Raw genomic sequence first — 17,845 nt, forward strand, 5'->3', positions numbered from 1 at the left:
GAAAATTCTTGATTTTTGCATTTTATCGATCTAAATCAGTTTCTTAAGTTGTTTTTAGCTCGAGTATTAGAGTTTCTTAACCTTTTCTCATTTTCGAGTAATGGTTTCTTATAAAAGGTTTTTTTATAAAAAATGAGTGCAGTGGAAAATAATGTTCCTATTAGGGAAGAAATCAAATTTTTATCATTAAAGTATCCAAATAGTTTATATATGTACAGCAGTTCAGTTCAGTCATGAGATTTCCATTGCCATGGAACTTGTCCAGGTCCATAAAAATAATCAGCGAAAATCTCCCGGAGTGTTTCTTATAAAAATGAGTGTATTTTAATAAACTGCATTTATTTCTCTGTAACGTGCTGCACTTCGATTTACTCCAAATCATTATTCATATTCGTTTTCTGCTAATAATTATGTTTCTGAGCACAATTCACGTCTTTTTCTTCTTTTCTCGAATATCTAGGCCGTTCCCTTCTCATCAAAACATTTTATGACGTAAGAGTTTGTCGGCGCCTTTGAAAAAAAGTGATGAACTCGATTTTACTCTGCTTTCGTTCAGAGTAAGATTTCCAATGATAGAGGATTAACAACTGATAAGCGCATTAAATTCCGCAGCGAAATTGGAAAATTTTGGTATGTTACACGATCACTTTTCAGCATGTTGGTCCAATATCGAAAAAAGTGATGGTAAAAAGTGATCGTGTAACCCGGCCTTAACTCATGAATCAACTATAACTCAATTAAAAAACATTTTCTAACAAAGGCTGCAATTTCCTCATATTCAATTCAATTTCAATTCATATACGAAACTTCGCTCAGCCCACAGTTTCGATAACAATATCGCCAATCTTCTAAAAAGTTCTTCCGCAAAGGACAACAAACATGTCAGCAGACCGCAGATGATAATAGTACGTCATGTTCGAGAGAATATATCGACTCAATAATAATTTTAAAGAAATAATAAACACAAATAATTTGTCAAAATATCAGAGTGGATGCGACCAAAAAAGCCCAGCCCTAGTGCTAAAAAATTTGTCTTATTGTTCATAAAGAAAATCAAATTCTATCAATAAGACCTAATTTTTTTTAGTTGCAGGCCTAGAAAGGTCGATAAACTGGGTTCATGCAGATAAGAACCTCGGGAGAACGGTCGACGACAACCTGAGCTGGAACTAACAGAACAAAAATGGTTCGGTTAGTTGTCTTCGATTTGTAAACTGGAAAATTTGTTACCCCATAATGCCTATATCATGTCTATGGATCTTCGGTTTCAAGAGGGGAGAAAAAAGACTGGAGAGAAATAAAGATTTTGATGCCGTTCTTAGTGAGCTATCGAACTCGATCAAAACCCTTTATATCATCTACTAAAATGTCTTGTTCTAGCAGAATACATGCCTATAGTGTAGAAAGTAATTATCTTTCAAATTTGCAAAACTTTTTCTCGTACACCTAGGACAAGGAGAGCCACCGGTGTCACGTGCCCCTCACTTTTCAGAAACAGATACAAAGTACTTATTGGCAGCTCACGAAGGTGCTCCTTTGCCCCTTTTTACCTACATGTGCCACCCCATCTTTTGATATGCTCCTGTATCTTTTGTTCTTCAAGAGGCAAAGGGTAAAATTGAATGGGAATTACAGCGCCTTGGGTGAATCTGGACAAGACGTAACTGTCATTTTATCGATGATCTGTAGGCATTTGTTAATGGATTAGCTGCTATCATAAGCAATTTATTTAACAAGTTTTGCAAAAAAATTTCATGAATAAGGCAGGTCTTCGTAGGAATCTCTTTAATAATTACAAAAGGCCTATTTCAAGGACACTTTTGTGAAAATAGCACTTATGCTTCTCTTGCCCCTCCTATCAAAGGGCAAGAGGCACGGTTGTCCTTTCTCCCTCCTCTCCGGCGTCCCTGCCTTGGTGTGGATATTTGCCGCACTTTGACATGAGAATGTAACCATTCACGGAGATCCTTGAACGGAGCCTATTTTATGAAAGTTTTCCTGATGAAATATAACATACTAAGCAGTTTTGGTAATATTTCTTATCCTTTATTCCTTAAAGCTGCCAAAGCAAACCTGTTTGATCAGGACTCGGGCGATTGGCAAAATGTGTGTACAAAAAGGCCCTCACAGGGGGCTGCATTAGGGGTGTAGCTACTTGTTTTTCTAAAACCTTTGGGCATCGGGGGTGCTATTAATCATAAAAAATTTATTATGTGGCTTAGAATGTCAAAGTGCGCTAATAATTAAAACCAATCAAATCAAGGAGCTTCTAAACGGCTGCTTTACTTTTCTTCGAGAAAATTCAAACAGTCACAACTTAGTATTTCATTTGAAGGTACCATCAGCAATTGACCTCTTAATAATCGAGGAACGAATTCCGCGGCTCCGAAAACCGAACTACAATTCTCATCAATCGGTACACATTAGACCAACTTATTTGCCATTTGCTTTATTCATAGAAATAATTTTTGTTCTTAAATGAGATTGTGGTAGAACACAATTCGGTCTTTTGAACATCTGTCTTACAAACATATCGTAGCTTGAATTAAAGGACTAATTTTTCTAAACCAGTAGACATCTTAGCTCATTTTTTCTTCTTTCCACTTCCAGACTAACGGTTGCCTCCAAGTCACACTAAACTGCAACACAGCACAGAAACCTTCAACATTTGTAGAAAGTCAACATCTTGCTTGCGTGTATGCAATTTCTTCTGCTCATTATTGATTGAAAAAAGGTTTAAGTCGATTACTGGTTTTCATTGTTTGTACAGTAACCATAAATTCGCAATTTTCTTAATTTAAATCTACGAAAAAATGTCTTATGATGATACATTTAATAAGCACAGGAACCCGGTGAGTACTGTGAACTAAATATAAGAGACCATAGAGATGAGGGAGACAAAAGGGCTGGGAATCAGGCAAAACTTATGACATTTTAGTCTCCAATCGGGCAATTCTACCTCATTAAAGCAATCGTGTAACGGCAAGCGCCCTCGAAACATTTTCCATCCGTTTCGCCCATGTCAGAGACGAAGAAACAAGGGAGCAGTGCTATCTAGTTGAAGGCACTGCTCAGAGTATGATGCTAATATAAATGTCTCCTGAAGTCCTGAAGAATGTGTCTTGTTAACTGAGATTCATTTTTCACTACCACCTTAGAAGAGGGCAGTTGGTGATTGTTCCAGTTTCTCCTATTCTGCAGACCTATTCTTCATTAGGCAGTCTCGTTATGAAAAGGATCTAAAATGTCTTTCACAGATACCACAGCTACGGATTTGACACCAGATACTAACACTAAACACAAAGTTTCAGATTTGGAGTTTTTGTGACGTTGATAATAGAAAAAACAAGAAGTTCAGGGTGTTCATTTCTAGCACTCATTCACAGAGACGCATAAGTGATTATCATAAGCACATGGCATATTGGAATTACACATGCAAGGTAGCATAACTTTACACTGCAAATCTAGTAGGCACGGTAGCAAATATGAGGCTATATTAGGGTATAAACCCCTTTGCCAGCTTTTTATGATATTTTGCTAAATAAGATATTCTTCGGTTTGCCAGTTGTAACAAGACACATCGTCGAAAAATCAACTTAAGGAGGGATTCTATCAAGAGAGTTCGGATTCAAGAAAAAAGCTGAGATTATCAACAACGATTGATTTTAAAACTTTTCTAGATGAACGCAACACATCCATATTATTATATGAAACCAGATAAATCCGGCTATTTGATCGAGCTAAAACACATCATTTATTCCACTTTGTGAATAATTTAGAGCTATATTTTGCGGTTATAACTTCAATGATCTATCACTCGAGGGGGCCCAATATGCTTTCGGGGAAGGGGGAATCGTCATTTTTTGAAGTTGGGAATTGGCGAACTCTGTGAGGGGGATTCGGGAACCGATAACATTCGGGAATTGATGTTCGGGAGTCGGGCTTAAAACGTAGCGAGAATTCAGGAATCAAGGACCTATTGGGTACCCCCTCACTCCACACAACGTGTACATAGACGAACACAATACATGAAATTAATTAAAGTAAAAATGCTAGAAAATATTGAAACTAAGAAGGTTACTTTAAATGCTTCGACGTAGTGTCGTAATGACGTAAAGATTTACATAAGACATATCAGGGAGTAATATCACTGTCTATTCTGAGAATTGGCAAACCGTTCATGTTTGTGACACAGCTTGTAGATAAACACATTTAAATAAACACGTTCGTAATGCTAACAACAAATCGTGTGTGGCATTCTTTTGCTATATAATTGTTTTTGTCATTGTCTCTTTTCAGTACTATATCTTAAATATTTAATATACAGCTTTTATGTTAAAAACCTACTTTTTTAGGGGTTTGAAATGCATGATGCCAAATTTTCCACAAAGATTTAGTGAATTTTTCAAATTTTTTAAGTACATACAATAATTACACGAGAAGAAGAGTTATTTTCAAGATTTATAATTTTTTCCAGATTTATTTGCCTAGATTTTGCGTTTCTCCAAAACTAGCTCAAACAATATTACAAAAGTATAAAAAGACCAGATAAGTTCATAAAAAACCAACTCTAAGTAGCCACGTGCATCTTTAAATGTGCTCTAAGTAAAAAAATGCAATATGGACATTTTAAGGATAGCCTGATGTAATAAACGGTTAATGACAAATAATTTTCTTGAATGTCTTTACAAATTTCCTAAAATACTGTTTTTGGTACAAGGGCTCTCGTCAGATTCCAAATGACAGATTTGAGCGATGTTTATACAAAAGAACTCTAATTTCTAATTTCGCTTGCAATTTTTCTTTAAACAGTCATCTAATGAAAGTACAAGAAAAAGAAACTTTAAGTTTATTTTAAGTTAATCAGTAACACGAAAATTGCTCGACAGTTAAAAATGATTTTTTATAAAAAAGCAAAGTACCTTTGTAACTTGCCAAGTACCTTAGCTTTAACTAAGGGTGTTGGCGAATGCCATGACATTTGTCAGGAAAAAAGGTAACCATAATGAAGTTTTCATAGAAGAAGTACAAAGATGGGACAAATGGGGCAGCGCTAATGGTACATTTCTACAGAATGGGGAACTTTCTAGCAAAACAAAAGGCTTGAAATAGGAAGCTTGAAGCCTAAAGGCTACAAAATGGTTGCGTCAAAAATCAATTTAAACATCTAGTTTACTAAACTTCTAACTCACTTATTTCGAGAATATTTGATGAAAAAGGGCTGCAGGGATGAGAAAATTTGTAGCCAGGGGGTGGAATATGCTGAAAATACTCTCACTCATCTTTTGGCCTTACATATAGATATCTTATGCAAAAATGAAATACCATCAGCACAAAGACCAACGAAAAGTGTTACACGCAGTCATTTTTGCTGACGAGAGTACCCTTCCTAAAAAACCTGGCAAAGGGGTCTTTAAAATGGATAACAGAAAACTTGAGTTACGGATAATACTAATTTAATAATGCGTTACCTCTTAGTCCATTGGTAATTGTAGTATTGGTCGTATTTGTCGTCCTTAACAAGTCTTGATGGATCAAAGCCTTCCTTTTGCCATAATTTTGATACTGCAAGTTGTATAAGTTTATTATGCTGCCGAAAATATTCCCATTGCTGGTCCTCACAATAATCTTCATCTCTGCCACCAAATTCGATTCTCTCTTCAATTGCACTGTTTTTGTTCAGTAGTGATCGCACCCTTTCTTTAGCTTTTTTCATTTTCAATTCAACTTCATCAAAATCTGAAGAACGGTTGTTTGGTTGCTTTGAAAGCCTTCCTGCAGCCTCATACTCAATCGGAGACTCTAACACTGTATCGAGTTTCCACATACTGTTTGAATAGCCATCTGTGGGAACATAGTTTATTATAACATCCTTAATTTTAAATGGATCTTCATCGTCTTGTTTTCCTCCACAAGCAGCAGCAGCAACAGTATCGTTGTGTCCATTTTCGAAGCTCGAGTTGTCAGTTTTCTTGTGTTTATTTTCTAACATACAGTCCCTATCAATTTTATTTTCACTATCAACATCAATTTCATAGTAACTTGAGCCTCTTTTCTTCTTTTCTCGATATTCCTTCAAGGTTTTGCTCTCTCTTTCAATGTCCTCTGATCTTTCCTCTTTTGAAATCTCATTCATATTTTTCTTTGGACTATCTGATTCTCCTAAATATTCAACCTCAAAACCAATTTTATCGTTACTGGTATCTTCAACAAATGTAGGATCAAGGGTGTCACGGTTTTCGTCGACCTTTGACAACTTTGACAGTCTTCGATGTTCTCTATTTTTATGAGTAACATTTTTGCTAGCTTCTGAAATATCAGCTCTTTCTTCCCCTTCTTCATCAAGTGTCAACTGTAATTCTCTCCTTTTTGAGCTTCGATAATCTTTAACTGATGCAGCTTCAGAACTTACCGTTTCATTCCTATATTCTTCTTTCCAATCTAAAATAACACCTTTACCCTGAACAGTTTCCACTACATCACTCTTTCCTTCATTTTCATTGTCAAGTAACAATTTTGATTTTCTCGTTCTTGATCTTTCGTTTTCTTGGAAACTAGAAACCTCAGAACTTTCGTTTTCAATGACATCTTTCTTTGCAGAGGCTGGTAATTTGAAGCTATTCTTTAGGTCACTTCCAGTTTCACTGACTTTATCTTTGATTTCATCGTCATCTAATAACCTTGATTCTCTCCTTCTTGACCTTCTGTATTCTTGCAAGCTTGAAACCTCAGAACTTTCGTTTCCAGTGCTATCTTTCTCTGCAGAAACAGATAGTTTGAAGCTATTCTTCTGGTCACTTTCAGTTTCACTGCCTGTCTCTGCCCTTTCATCGTCATCTAATAACTTCGATTCTCTTCTTTTTGATCTTCTGTATTCTTGCAAGCTTGAAACCTCAGAACTGTCGTTTCCAGTGCTATCTTTCTCTGCAGAAACAGATAGTTTGAAGCTATTCTTCTGGTCACCTTCAGTTTCACTGCCTGTCTCTGCCCTTTCATCGTCATCTAACAACTTCGATTCTCTCCTCCTTGCTCTTCTGTAATCTTGCAAGCTTGAAACCTCAGAACTGTCGTTTCCAGTGCTATCTTTCTCTGCAGAAACAGATAGTTTGAAGCTATTCTTCTGGTCACTTTCAGTTTCACTGCCTGTCTCTGCCCTTTCATCGTCATCTAACAACTTCGATTCTCTTCTTTTTGATCTTCTGTATTCTTGCAAGCTTGAAACCTCAGAACTGTCGTTTCCAGTGCTATCTTTCTCTGCAGAAACAGATAGTTTGAAGCTATTCTTCTGGTCACTTTCAGTTTCACTGCCTGTCTCTGCCCTTTCATCGTCATCTAACAACTTCGATTCTCTTCTTTTTGATCTTCTGTATTCTTGCAAGCTTGAAACCTCAGAACTTTCGTTTTCAATGACATCTTTCTTTGCAGAGGCTGGTAATTTGAAGCTATTCTTTAGGTCACTTCCAGTTTCACTGACTTTATCTTTGATTTCATCGTCATCTAATAACCTTGATTCTCTCCTTCTTGACCTTCTGTATTCTTGCAAGCTTGAAACCTCAGAACTTTCGTTTCCAGTGCTATCTTTCTCTGCAGAAACAGATAGTTTGAAGCTATTCTTCTGGTCTCTTTCAGTTTCACTGCCTGTCTCTGCCCTTTCATCGTCATCTAATAACTTCGATTCTCTTCTTTTTGATCTTCTGTATTCTTGCAAGCTTGAAACCTCAGAACTGTCGTTTCCAGTGCTATCTTTCTCTGCAGAAACAGATAGTTTGAAGCTATTCTTCTGGTCACCTTCAGTTTCACTGCCTGTCTCTGCCCTTTCATCGTCATCTAACAACTTCGATTCTCTCCTCCTTGCTCTTCTGTAATCTTGCAAGCTTGAAACCTCAGAACTGTCGTTTCCAGTGCTATCTTTCTCTGCAGAAACAGATAGTTTGAAGCTATTCTTCTGGTCACTTTCAGTTTCACTGCCTGTCTCTGCCCTTTCATCGTCATCTAACAACTTCGATTCTCTTCTTTTTGATCTTCTGTATTCCTGCAAGCTTGAAACCTCAGAACTGTCGTTTCCAGTGCTATCTTTCTCTGCAGAAACAGATAGTTTGAAGCTATTCTTCTGGTCACTTTCAGTTTCACTGCCTGTCTCTGCCCTTTCATCGTCATCTAACAACTTCGATTCTCTTCTTTTTGATCTTCTGTATTCTTGCAAGCTTGAAACCTCAGAACTGTCGTTTCCAGTGCTATCTTTCTCTGCAGAAACAGATAATTTGAAGCTATTCTTCTGGTCACTTTCAGTTTCACTGCCTGTCTTTGCCCTTTCATCGTCATCTAACAACTTCGATTCTCTTCTTTTTGATCTTCTGTATTCTTGCAAGCTTGAAACCTCAGAACTTTCGTTTCTAGTGCTATCTTTCTCTGCAGAAACAGATAGTTTGAAGCTATTCTTCTGGTCACCTTCAGTTTCACTGCCTGTCTCTGCCCTTTCATCGTCATCTAACAACTTCGATTCTCTCCTCCTTGCTCTTCTGTAATCTTGCAAGCTTGAAACCTCAGAACTGTCGTTTCCAGTGCTATCTTTCTCTGCAGAAACAGATAGTTTGAAGCTATTCTTCTGGTCACTTTCAGTTTCACTGCCTGTCTCTGCCCTTTCATCGTCATCTAACAACTTCGATTCTCTTCTTTTTGATCTTCTGTATTCTTGCAAGCTTGAAACCTCAGAACTGTCGTGTTCAGTGCTTTCAATTTCTGCAGAGGCTGATGATTTGCAGCTATTCTTTTGGTCACTTTCAGTTCCACTGACTTTCTTTTCGCATTCATCGTCATCTAATAACCTTGATTCTCTCCTCCTTGATCTTCTGTATTCTTGCAAGCTTGAAACCTCAGAACTGTCGTTTTCAGTGCTATCTTTCTCTGCAGAGACAGATAATTTGAAGCTATTCTTCTGGTCACTTTCAGTTCCACTGACTTTCTTTTCGCATTCATCGTCATCTAATAACCTTGATTCTCTCCTCCTTGATCTTCTGTATTCTTGCAAGCTTGAAACCTCAGAACTGTCGTTTCCAGTGCTATCTTTCTCTGCAGAGACAGATAGTTTGAAGCTATTCTTCTGGTCACTTTCAGTTTCACTGCCTGTCTCTGCCCTTTCATCGTCATCTAACAACTTCGATTCTCTCCTCCTTGATCTTCTGTATTCTTGCAAGCTTGAAACCTCAGAACTGTCGTTTTCAGTGCTATCTTTCTTGGCAGAGGCTGATAATTCGTAGCTATTCTTTTGGTCACTTTCAGTTCCACTGACTTTCTTTTCGCATTCATCGTCATCTAATAATCCCGATTCTCTTCTTTTTGATCTTCTGTATTCTTGCAAGCTTGAAACCTCAGAACTGTCGTTTTCAGTGCTATATTTCTCTGCAGAAACAGATAGTTTGAAGCTATTCTTCTGGTCACTTTCAGTTTCACTGCCTGTCTCTGCCCTTTCATCGTCATCTAACAACTTCGATTCTCTCCTCCTTGATCTTCTGTTTTCTTGCAAGCTTGAAACCTCAGAACTGTCGTTTTCAGTGCTATCTTTCTCTGCAGAAACAGATAGTTTGAAGCTATTCTTCTGGTCACTTTCAGTTTCACTGCCTGTCTCTGCCCTTTCATCGTCATCTAACAACTTCGATTCTCTCCTCCTTGCTCTTCTGTAATCTTGCAAGCTTGAAACCTCGGAACTTTCGTTTTCATTGCTATCTTTCTCTGCAGAAACAGATAATTTGAAGCTATTCTTCTGGTCACTTTCAGTTTCACTGCCTGTCTCTGCCCTTTCATCGTCATCTAACAACTTCGATTCTCTCCTCCTTGCTCTTCTGTAATCTTGCAAGCTTGAAACCTCAGAACTGTCGTTTTCAGTGCTTTCAATTTCTGCAGAGGCTGGTGATTTGAAGCTATTCTTTAGTTCACTTTCAGTTTCACTGACTTTCTCTTTGCTTTCATCGTCATCTAATAACCTTGATTGTCTTCTCCACGATCTTCTGTATTCTCGCAAGCTTGAAACCTCAGAACTGTCGTTTTCAGTGCTATCTTTCTCTGCAGATGCTGACAATACGATGCCATTCTTTTTTTTATTTTCAATTTCTTGGTCTTTTTCTGCCTTTTCATCGCTAAGTAACAGCCTGGATTCTCGTCTGTATTCCTTAGTACTTGGCATTTCAGAACTCTTGTTTTTAATGTCATCTTTTCCTCTTAAGGATAAGATAGAGCTATTACTCTCAAATTCTTCAGTATGACCAACATGATCTTCTCCCTTATCGGCAAATAACATCTTAGTGTCTTCTGTCTTTGGTTTTCTGCATTCTTCCAGATGTATCACTTCAGAATCATCAATTTCTTTGGTTCTTTTAGTAGCGGTAGATATTGGTGTATCAAAACTATCACCCTTTGTTTGGTCGACTTCGTGTTGAAAGTTTTGGACATTACATAGACGCCCTTCTAACCCGGTCAGTACACTGCCCCCTTCTGCCTCTGTCACTTCGATCTTTCCTTCGTCAACTTCTATAGTTCTATGTTCCAAATCTTTTGTTTTTAAATATTGATTCTCAGTAATGCATTTCGATAAATTCGTTTCTTCTTTCAGACTTGCTTTGATTTCCTCTATAAAAAAGCCTCCATTGTAACTGCTCTTTTCTGGATCTATTGTTGGCAAGCTGTTGTCGTCTATACTCGAATTAGTCTGTCCACTGCCACTGTTTTCATCTAGACTCATAGAAGAACGAAGGCTCTCATCTTGAGATAAAGACAACGACTTTCTTCTTCTCCAACTCCAACGTCTGTAGTCGGGCTCTCTTTTAAAGCTTGATTCTCCAACCTTGTGTTCTCTCATGCGTACTTTAACACTTGTCTCAATATCTTTTGTATTAATGACTGACTCTATTTCTGCAGTCATTTCTTCCTTTTCTCTAACATCTGCATCACTAAATTTTTGATATTCTTTGTCTCTTTGACTTTTAAGTTGAAAACAATCAGATAATATATCTTCATTAACGCCATCTTTCCCGGATTCCTCATTACATGCCATCATTGATTCTGCACCATCTGAATGTTCAATACCTTTAACAGCAGTCTCTGTGTCATCACGCCCAAAAATTACTTGTTTACTTCCTCTTTCTACCTCAGCATTGACTTCACCATTCTTATTTTCATCGGCAACATCTGTTTCTTCCTCTTCACTTGAAGTGAAAATCAACTTAGAAGCTCTTCTTCGCCATCTCTTTTCTGAAGACGATTCACAAGTATCAACACTAGGCCCCTTCATTACTTCTTCAAATTCGGGCTTCCTCTTCCCTTCATCTGCTTTTGAAACTTCCATGCAGCTGTCACTCTCAGACAATAGTTCTCTAAGAGGTTCCAAAGCTTTAGTATCAGCCACTAGATCAATCTCCCTGTTTTCACAACCAAAAGGATACAACGAACTTGACTCATTTAAATTTATATTGCTTTTCTTGCCCGATGCCTCCGAAAGATTGCCCGTATCACCAGTTTCCCTGACAAATGACTGTCCTTGGCAGTTTGCTGCACGATCTGTTTGGAATTTTGCAATGTCGTCATTACTTTGAGCACATGTTTCTTGAAAGCTAGTTGCTTCATATACCTCAAACTGCTGCATTTTTTCAAATGTACATTTTTCAATGTTCTCATTGTATGATATTGATGCTTCCTGTCCCGTCTCTTCCAGATTTCGTCGTTTAACATCGCTATTTTCCTCTATCTTACTAATAATTGGATCCCTGTCTTGGCTGCTATTGTATTCTTTAATTGGCTCAAGGCTAAATCGCGGAACCAAAAGGTCTTTAGATGCAACATTCGCCTTACCCTTATTCTTGTCATCACTGATATGAGGATATTGTTGAATCTCTTCTTTACCTTCTTCAATAGTATCAACAATGTCAACAATATCAGAGCTTCCCAATTTCTTGCGCTCAACTTCATCAAGCTCAAATTTCAGTTCTTCAATTATTGAGTCCAGCTGATACTGAAAATCTAGATCATCCTGTTCTTCACTGTCTATCTTTGTTAAATTGAGCACCAAGTCCTTGTCAGGACTTGTTGAGATATTTCTACTTGCGCATCTTTCTTCCTCTTTTTTAAAAACGTTACTTTGCAGAGATTCAGTGTCCATTTCAAGACGATCTAGAACATTGGTCTTTTCGTCTTCAGATTTTTTAACATTCTTGTCTTCGTTCTCTCTACAAAGTACCTCCATCTCGCTAAGCTTTGCTTTGAAAATATCTCCATTCATTTCAGCACCCAATAAGAATTTATTTTCCTGTGGTATGATATTTTCTTTTTCCATAACAAATACCTGCGAATCCTTTGTAATTGACTTCATGTCTTCTAATCTAGAATCCTTCAAACTTCCACGAAGAGCACAATCTCCAAAATCCACTGTGTTATTCATCACACTTCCATGGTCAGACATCTCTTTTTCTCTAACATCAACAGACTCATTCTTAACACCTTTCTTAGTTTCTCTTTTTTCACACCAGTCCGCCTCTCTATTTAGACACCGATTTCCTATTTCTGTACCTGGAACACCGCCTTCTGATTGAACTTCTCCCACAGTTTTCACAAACGTAGCGTTGCTATAGACTCTTGGCTTCTCCACTGATCTATCAGAATCACTTACCTCCAAATTCAATCTTTCTTTTCTAACTGTACCAGCATTTTGATATTCACTGCAGCAATTAATTTGCAGCATCTCTGCCTGATGAGTCTCTTTTGTTTGTTTATATCCATTAATTGATTTTTTATCTTTAACATCTTCCTTTGATAATCCTGCCAAAGAGCCACGATAATCAATTTTTAGCTCACTTCTATTCTTTGTGTAGCAACTGCGACTTTCTAAAATTCCATTACTTTTAGCGTCAGCTCCCATGTAATTTTCTTCTCTAAAAACAGGCCTGTCATCTTTTTGTTCCAAATATTCCTGACTGCTCGATTGTTTTCCAGTAACATTCCGGTAATCAAAATCGCTTTTTTGAGATTGTCGGTATCCATTTTGATTGTAACCTTGCAGGTTGCCACCTTCCGGACCCTTAATTTCAAGTGTGTTTTGTGCTTGAATATAGGGACTCTCTCTAAATTCGGTTTCTATTTCATCTCCGGTAACATGGAATACTGCAGATCTGGACAACTGGTCTCTTAAATTCCGGTTGCTGTATCTCCGGTCTCTTATTGAATAATCTCTATAAGTGTCTTTTTTCCAGTTTTCATCTATGTCCCATCTTCTCTTTTGGTCTTTTTTGTCATCAAAAGAATAGCTAGATGAATAATAATCTGATGTATCAGGGAGAACACAACTTAGTCTGTCATGTTTCGAACGCTTCCTATTTTCTTCACCAATACACGATTGACTTTCTTTACCATTCCTTGAAAACCGTAAACCCAATCCAATTTTATCGATATCAAAAATGACCAACTCTCTGTTTTGCGAGTCCGAATAACCGTCGTTAGTATCCAAAGGTCCTTGTGAATACTGATCCGAGTTTTTTGAATACCTGCCAACCTCGCATGAACTGTAGTCATATAAACTCTTTGGCCGAGCAGAAATAGTCGCCGAAGGAGAATGTGTCTTATCATACCTTGGTCTGTAAAATCGGGAGCTAGATTCAATTCGTGAAGTGTATCTAAAACCGCCTAAACTTACCGTTTCTAGAAGTCGTTGATTTCGCTTGGCTGCTTCTGACATCAGCACAACACCCCGGCGCTTTTTTCTTGAATGCTCCATGCCGACTGGCGATAAAATCGATTTTAAAGACAAAACATCCTCAAGATTCGCTGTTCACTCTGACTATACATCTCCGCAACAGCGGCCATTATCAGAATACCTAAAAATGTTTATAAGTTAATTTCGAATCGAGGGTTCCTTTATGAAAAATAATAAACCGTTTGGCCTAATCCTGAGTGTCAAACAATGGATTTGAACAATATCGTTACTGTTTGTTTGCCAGCTCACCTTTCGTGCCCTGAGCCATCTCGGATCTCAGCGATTCCGACGCTTCTTATTCGCTTGCAAAACGGCTGATCTGTTTAAGGAGCTTGCAGTCCTTGACGTGGGTTGCAGCCTAGTTATTTCGAATCAAATACGAATTGTTATTACTCACGCAAAAGCTTGCGGAAGGCTGTTATGAAATCCCTCTAGAAAGAAACATGCAGCAGAGTTTTGTTGTACATTGTCTAGTACTTGATGTATGCTAAGGAGATACATTGAAATGCCAATCCCTTGAAAGAGGAAACAATAATCCAGCATAAGAATTGGATTTGCACCTTCTAATACGAGCTCAACTGTCATAACACAGACTCAATAGCAGCCAGCAGATTCCTTTACCGTCCTAGAAAAGCTGCGAAGTCAGATAGCCAGCCTTAGATTTCGTCTTGCTTAGCTCAAAATACACCTAAATCTTTACGTCCATCCAAAGTTTTTCAGTTTATTGATCTATGTATGCAAGTATATTAAACACTTAAAGCATCCTGTCAAACTCTAATCCAGCCAAATACTGTTTAGATATGGCTACAAAATCCCTACGAAATTCTATCCTTTGAAAGAGAGGATAAAAATTCAGAGTCTGCCGGCAGTATGTTTGTAATCAACTGAGGTGAGTGAATCGCAAATAAAAACAACTTTGTAAAAGGATACATCTTGCCTTGTATTTTCCTAATTAACTAGTCAATGTAGGAAAATTGAACAAAAACCAAACAATAATGAATTAAAACAATGTTCAGGGGGTTGGTAACGCTCTTTATGAAATCATTATTCACAAAAACATGTTTCAAAAGCTGAACGACTTTCCAACATGATATCGCAGAAATAAAAATATGTTTAGGGATGTCAACATCATCAATTTAGAGGTGGCATTAACCTCTCTGTGAGCGCATAAGGACGTCGGAACTGGGGTAAAATGGGGTCAACTGGGGCACCAGGTACACGTGCCCCTTATTCCAATCAAAATACCCCTTTTCTCGGAAACTCTCTCTTTGAAACATTTAAAAAGGGTTTTTTAAGTTCAAGTGAAATCTAAACCAAAAATCAAAATTTCTTTGGTACTTGCCATGGAGGGTGTGTTGATAAAGTAAGCACAAGGGAGCTTAATAACTAAAATTTAAGACATGAAAAAATGAGAGGTTCTTGCAAAATAATTCTCAAAAATTAATTGCAAAAAGTAGAAGTAGGCTACTTCCCGGCATTAACAAGGGGGCCCCATCGTAATAACAATCATTCCCAGAATATTTCAAACATGTTTAATGAAAATTTTTTAACAGGAGACACATCGATAACAGCGATGGTTCGCATAAATATTTTTTTCCAGTATAGGAATTCGTTTTTCTATTTGATATATAAATTATCATTACACATATATTCTGAAATAAAACAGGTAAAAATGTATATGTCCTTAGTTCGTCAGTGCAAGGAAACATCTATGCTTTTATGCACGTGTCATAATATTCGATGTTCACGTGACAAATATTTCACATGAAGCGGGAAGGAAAGTAAGTAAATTGAATGTGTTGATCCTTAAAAAAATATTCAAATACTTCATGGATAGTTAAAAAAGTTTCTAGGAAAGCTTATGGAAAATCTTTATTAGCTGAATTGCAGTTTTAAAAGTACTTTAAGCACCCTTGTCTTAAAAGATCCGGTGTGTTCTCCAAGGACAGTATTAATCCAGTGATATACAATAACCTTATTACGCTGAAACATTTGTACGTCACAATACATGCAGGAAAATATCAGCTTTTCTAAAAGGGAGTTTAAAATGGCTTTGAAAAAGCAAACATTTCATAACATATTGGCTAAAAGCTTTTTCGTCTGACACTCCTCATAACATAAAACGTCAGAATAAGGGTCCGAAAGAACACGATGAAAAATATATACCCAGTTGTGGGTCGAAATAGGCCAATCAGAAAAACGCAAGCACAAGACCGGTATAGTTGTCCAAGGACTTTAGTAAGGTGTTTTTTTAAAGAACTTTATTAGGGTTTATGCCAAAACTGCGGCAAGATGCTGAAACAGCTTACTCTATCATGAAAATTTGCCATCATTTAGGTCACAAAAATAACGGCAGTTCACAAAAACTATAACTTCTCTTTGGATGACAAAATCGGCATGAAACTCGCTATATGCCTCATTTAAGCATTAAATAATTTTTTGTGCTTACCTTAACAGGCAAATCTACAGTTCCGACATCCCAAAGCCTGGTGTTTTGCTAAAACCGAGCATTTCCTTTCCTCCATGCGTACGTACTTTCAAAATCCTGTTTGGCGAAAGAAGGCATACTTTTGTCGATGTAACCCCCTGAAAAGAAATCATTTAGTCACAGATTCGTGAGTCCTTTGCAATTTCCTTGTAAGACTTTTCCACTCGGAGCCGGGACTTAATTAACAAATCAAGTGCTTTGCTTTCTTAACGAGATATTTTGAAACAACAGGCCCGCATCAATGAAAGCGCAGTTGCAAGGGTGATCTCGCCTGTGAGAATTCCGAGAAAATTCTTCCGGATACATTTTTGTTTAGCCTCGTATGCGCTAGAAACCGAACAACAGAATAGGAATTCGTATTCTGTAAACCGAACCCGGTGACTCAGTTTATCAGGAAGATGGATTCTTTACTAACCAAAAAAGAAAAACAAATCCCCATTCAAAGGCCTATTTTTGTAACTAAACAGTTAAGAGCCAGAATTTTATAAAAGACCCTATCTATTAAATAATGTCTCCTCAATTTGTCCCCACTTAATTTTATGGACATTTTAACTATATCAATGAACAACCAAAACAAGTGACAGTTGTGTTTCCCTTTGATAAAACTGTTCGAGCCACTAAAATGAACAAATTGCTTGCCTTTTCTTGAAATAGCGAAATGTCTTTGAAAGGTACATATGTACATGGGTGTACAGTGGCGTAGTGAGGGGGAGGCAAGAGGGGGTGGACGCCCCTTAATAGCAAAACGTCTCTTTGAAAACGCTCAACTCGACTTTGTCCATCGTCCAATCTTAGCACCCTAGCTACACTACTGAGCGCGTGAACAAAGTATCTCGATGTTAAGATCAATGTACTTCAAAAGAAAAATTGCAAACAACGACGGGGACTTGCCTTATATTGAAACAAACACTAATATCGATATGAAATAACAACGATTATTTATCAACAAATTCCTCAAACAATCTTGGTAATTTTTAATCAGCAACTAAAGACAACAGAAACCGCCGAAAAACGTACAACGGGCCTAAGTTGCTCGGAAAGTCAATCTACGTCAATGCATTCTGGAAATCAATCCACGCGAAAAGCCCTGTTTTAATGCATTTCCGTTACTAATTATCTAGAATGAAATAGTTAAAAAATTCAGCGAAAAATTCTAGCCAGTTTTATTAAAGTAGTAAAATAATGGAGTGTGCACGACAGTTTTCAACTAAGATGGCACAATGAGAAAACGAAAACTTGTGCTTTGTTGAAGAAAAGCTCTTTTGGCTATTCTACAAAACTATGAGCATGCAAGATATTCAAAAGGGAGGGGCAGTCTGCTGTTAGAAAACAGAAAAACTTACATGCCCAAAATTATAGCTACAATACAAGATGTGATCTGCCGTGAGAAACATATCAGACACAGACCTTATGATAAATAGTTATTCTGTTTGGAGCTGAACAGCGACGTATGATCTTTGAGAGTGTTGCTCATCAAACAGAACTAGTACAAAATAGGTCTATTGTGTATGGAAGATTCAATGATACAGAACGATCAAAAAAAAATCCTGTCACGCTGGTCACTGTTCTAAGTCCCAACAGTGGACATCGAATTCCTTTGGATGTGGATAAACAAAAGGACC

The 17,845-nt window shown here is 37.4% G+C and overlaps 1 protein-coding gene across 6 annotated transcripts; it reads right to left on the reverse strand.

Moving 5' to 3' along the window:
- Positions 1-1,900: 1,900 nt before the first annotated feature.
- LOC135680779 (uncharacterized) lies at positions 1,901-16,949 on the reverse strand. 6 transcript variants are annotated; one of them, XM_089113669.1, is made up of 3 exons: positions 16,185-16,949; positions 8,873-14,250; positions 1,901-8,707 (listed from the first exon to the last, which is right to left on the reverse strand). In XM_089113669.1, the coding sequence occupies exons 2-3, from the start codon at positions 13,754-13,756 to the stop codon at positions 5,468-5,470; spliced, it is 8,124 nt and encodes a 2,707-aa protein (XP_088969795.1). In that variant the 5' UTR covers positions 13,757-14,250; positions 16,185-16,949; the 3' UTR covers positions 1,901-5,467. The 6 variants fall into 6 exon arrangements, with proteins under 6 accessions (XP_088969795.1, XP_088969794.1, XP_065051027.2 ...); XM_089113668.1 differs by having other exon boundaries at positions 1,901-7,361; positions 7,527-14,250; XM_089113671.1 differs by having other exon boundaries at positions 1,902-9,367; positions 9,863-14,250.
- Positions 16,950-17,845: the final 896 nt, after the last annotated feature.

Source organism: Rhopilema esculentum, chromosome 18 (genome assembly GCF_057945365.1).
Source record: "Rhopilema esculentum isolate cy_ngs chromosome 18, ASM5794536v1, whole genome shotgun sequence".
Lineage (NCBI taxonomy): Eukaryota > Metazoa > Cnidaria > Scyphozoa > Rhizostomeae > Rhizostomatidae > Rhopilema > Rhopilema esculentum.

Excerpts from the sequence above, each read along its gene's own strand:
- LOC135680779 (XM_065194955.2), bottom strand. The coding sequence starts at position 13,756 with ATGGAGCATTCAAGAAAAAAGCGCCGGGGTGTTGTGCTGATGTCAGAA.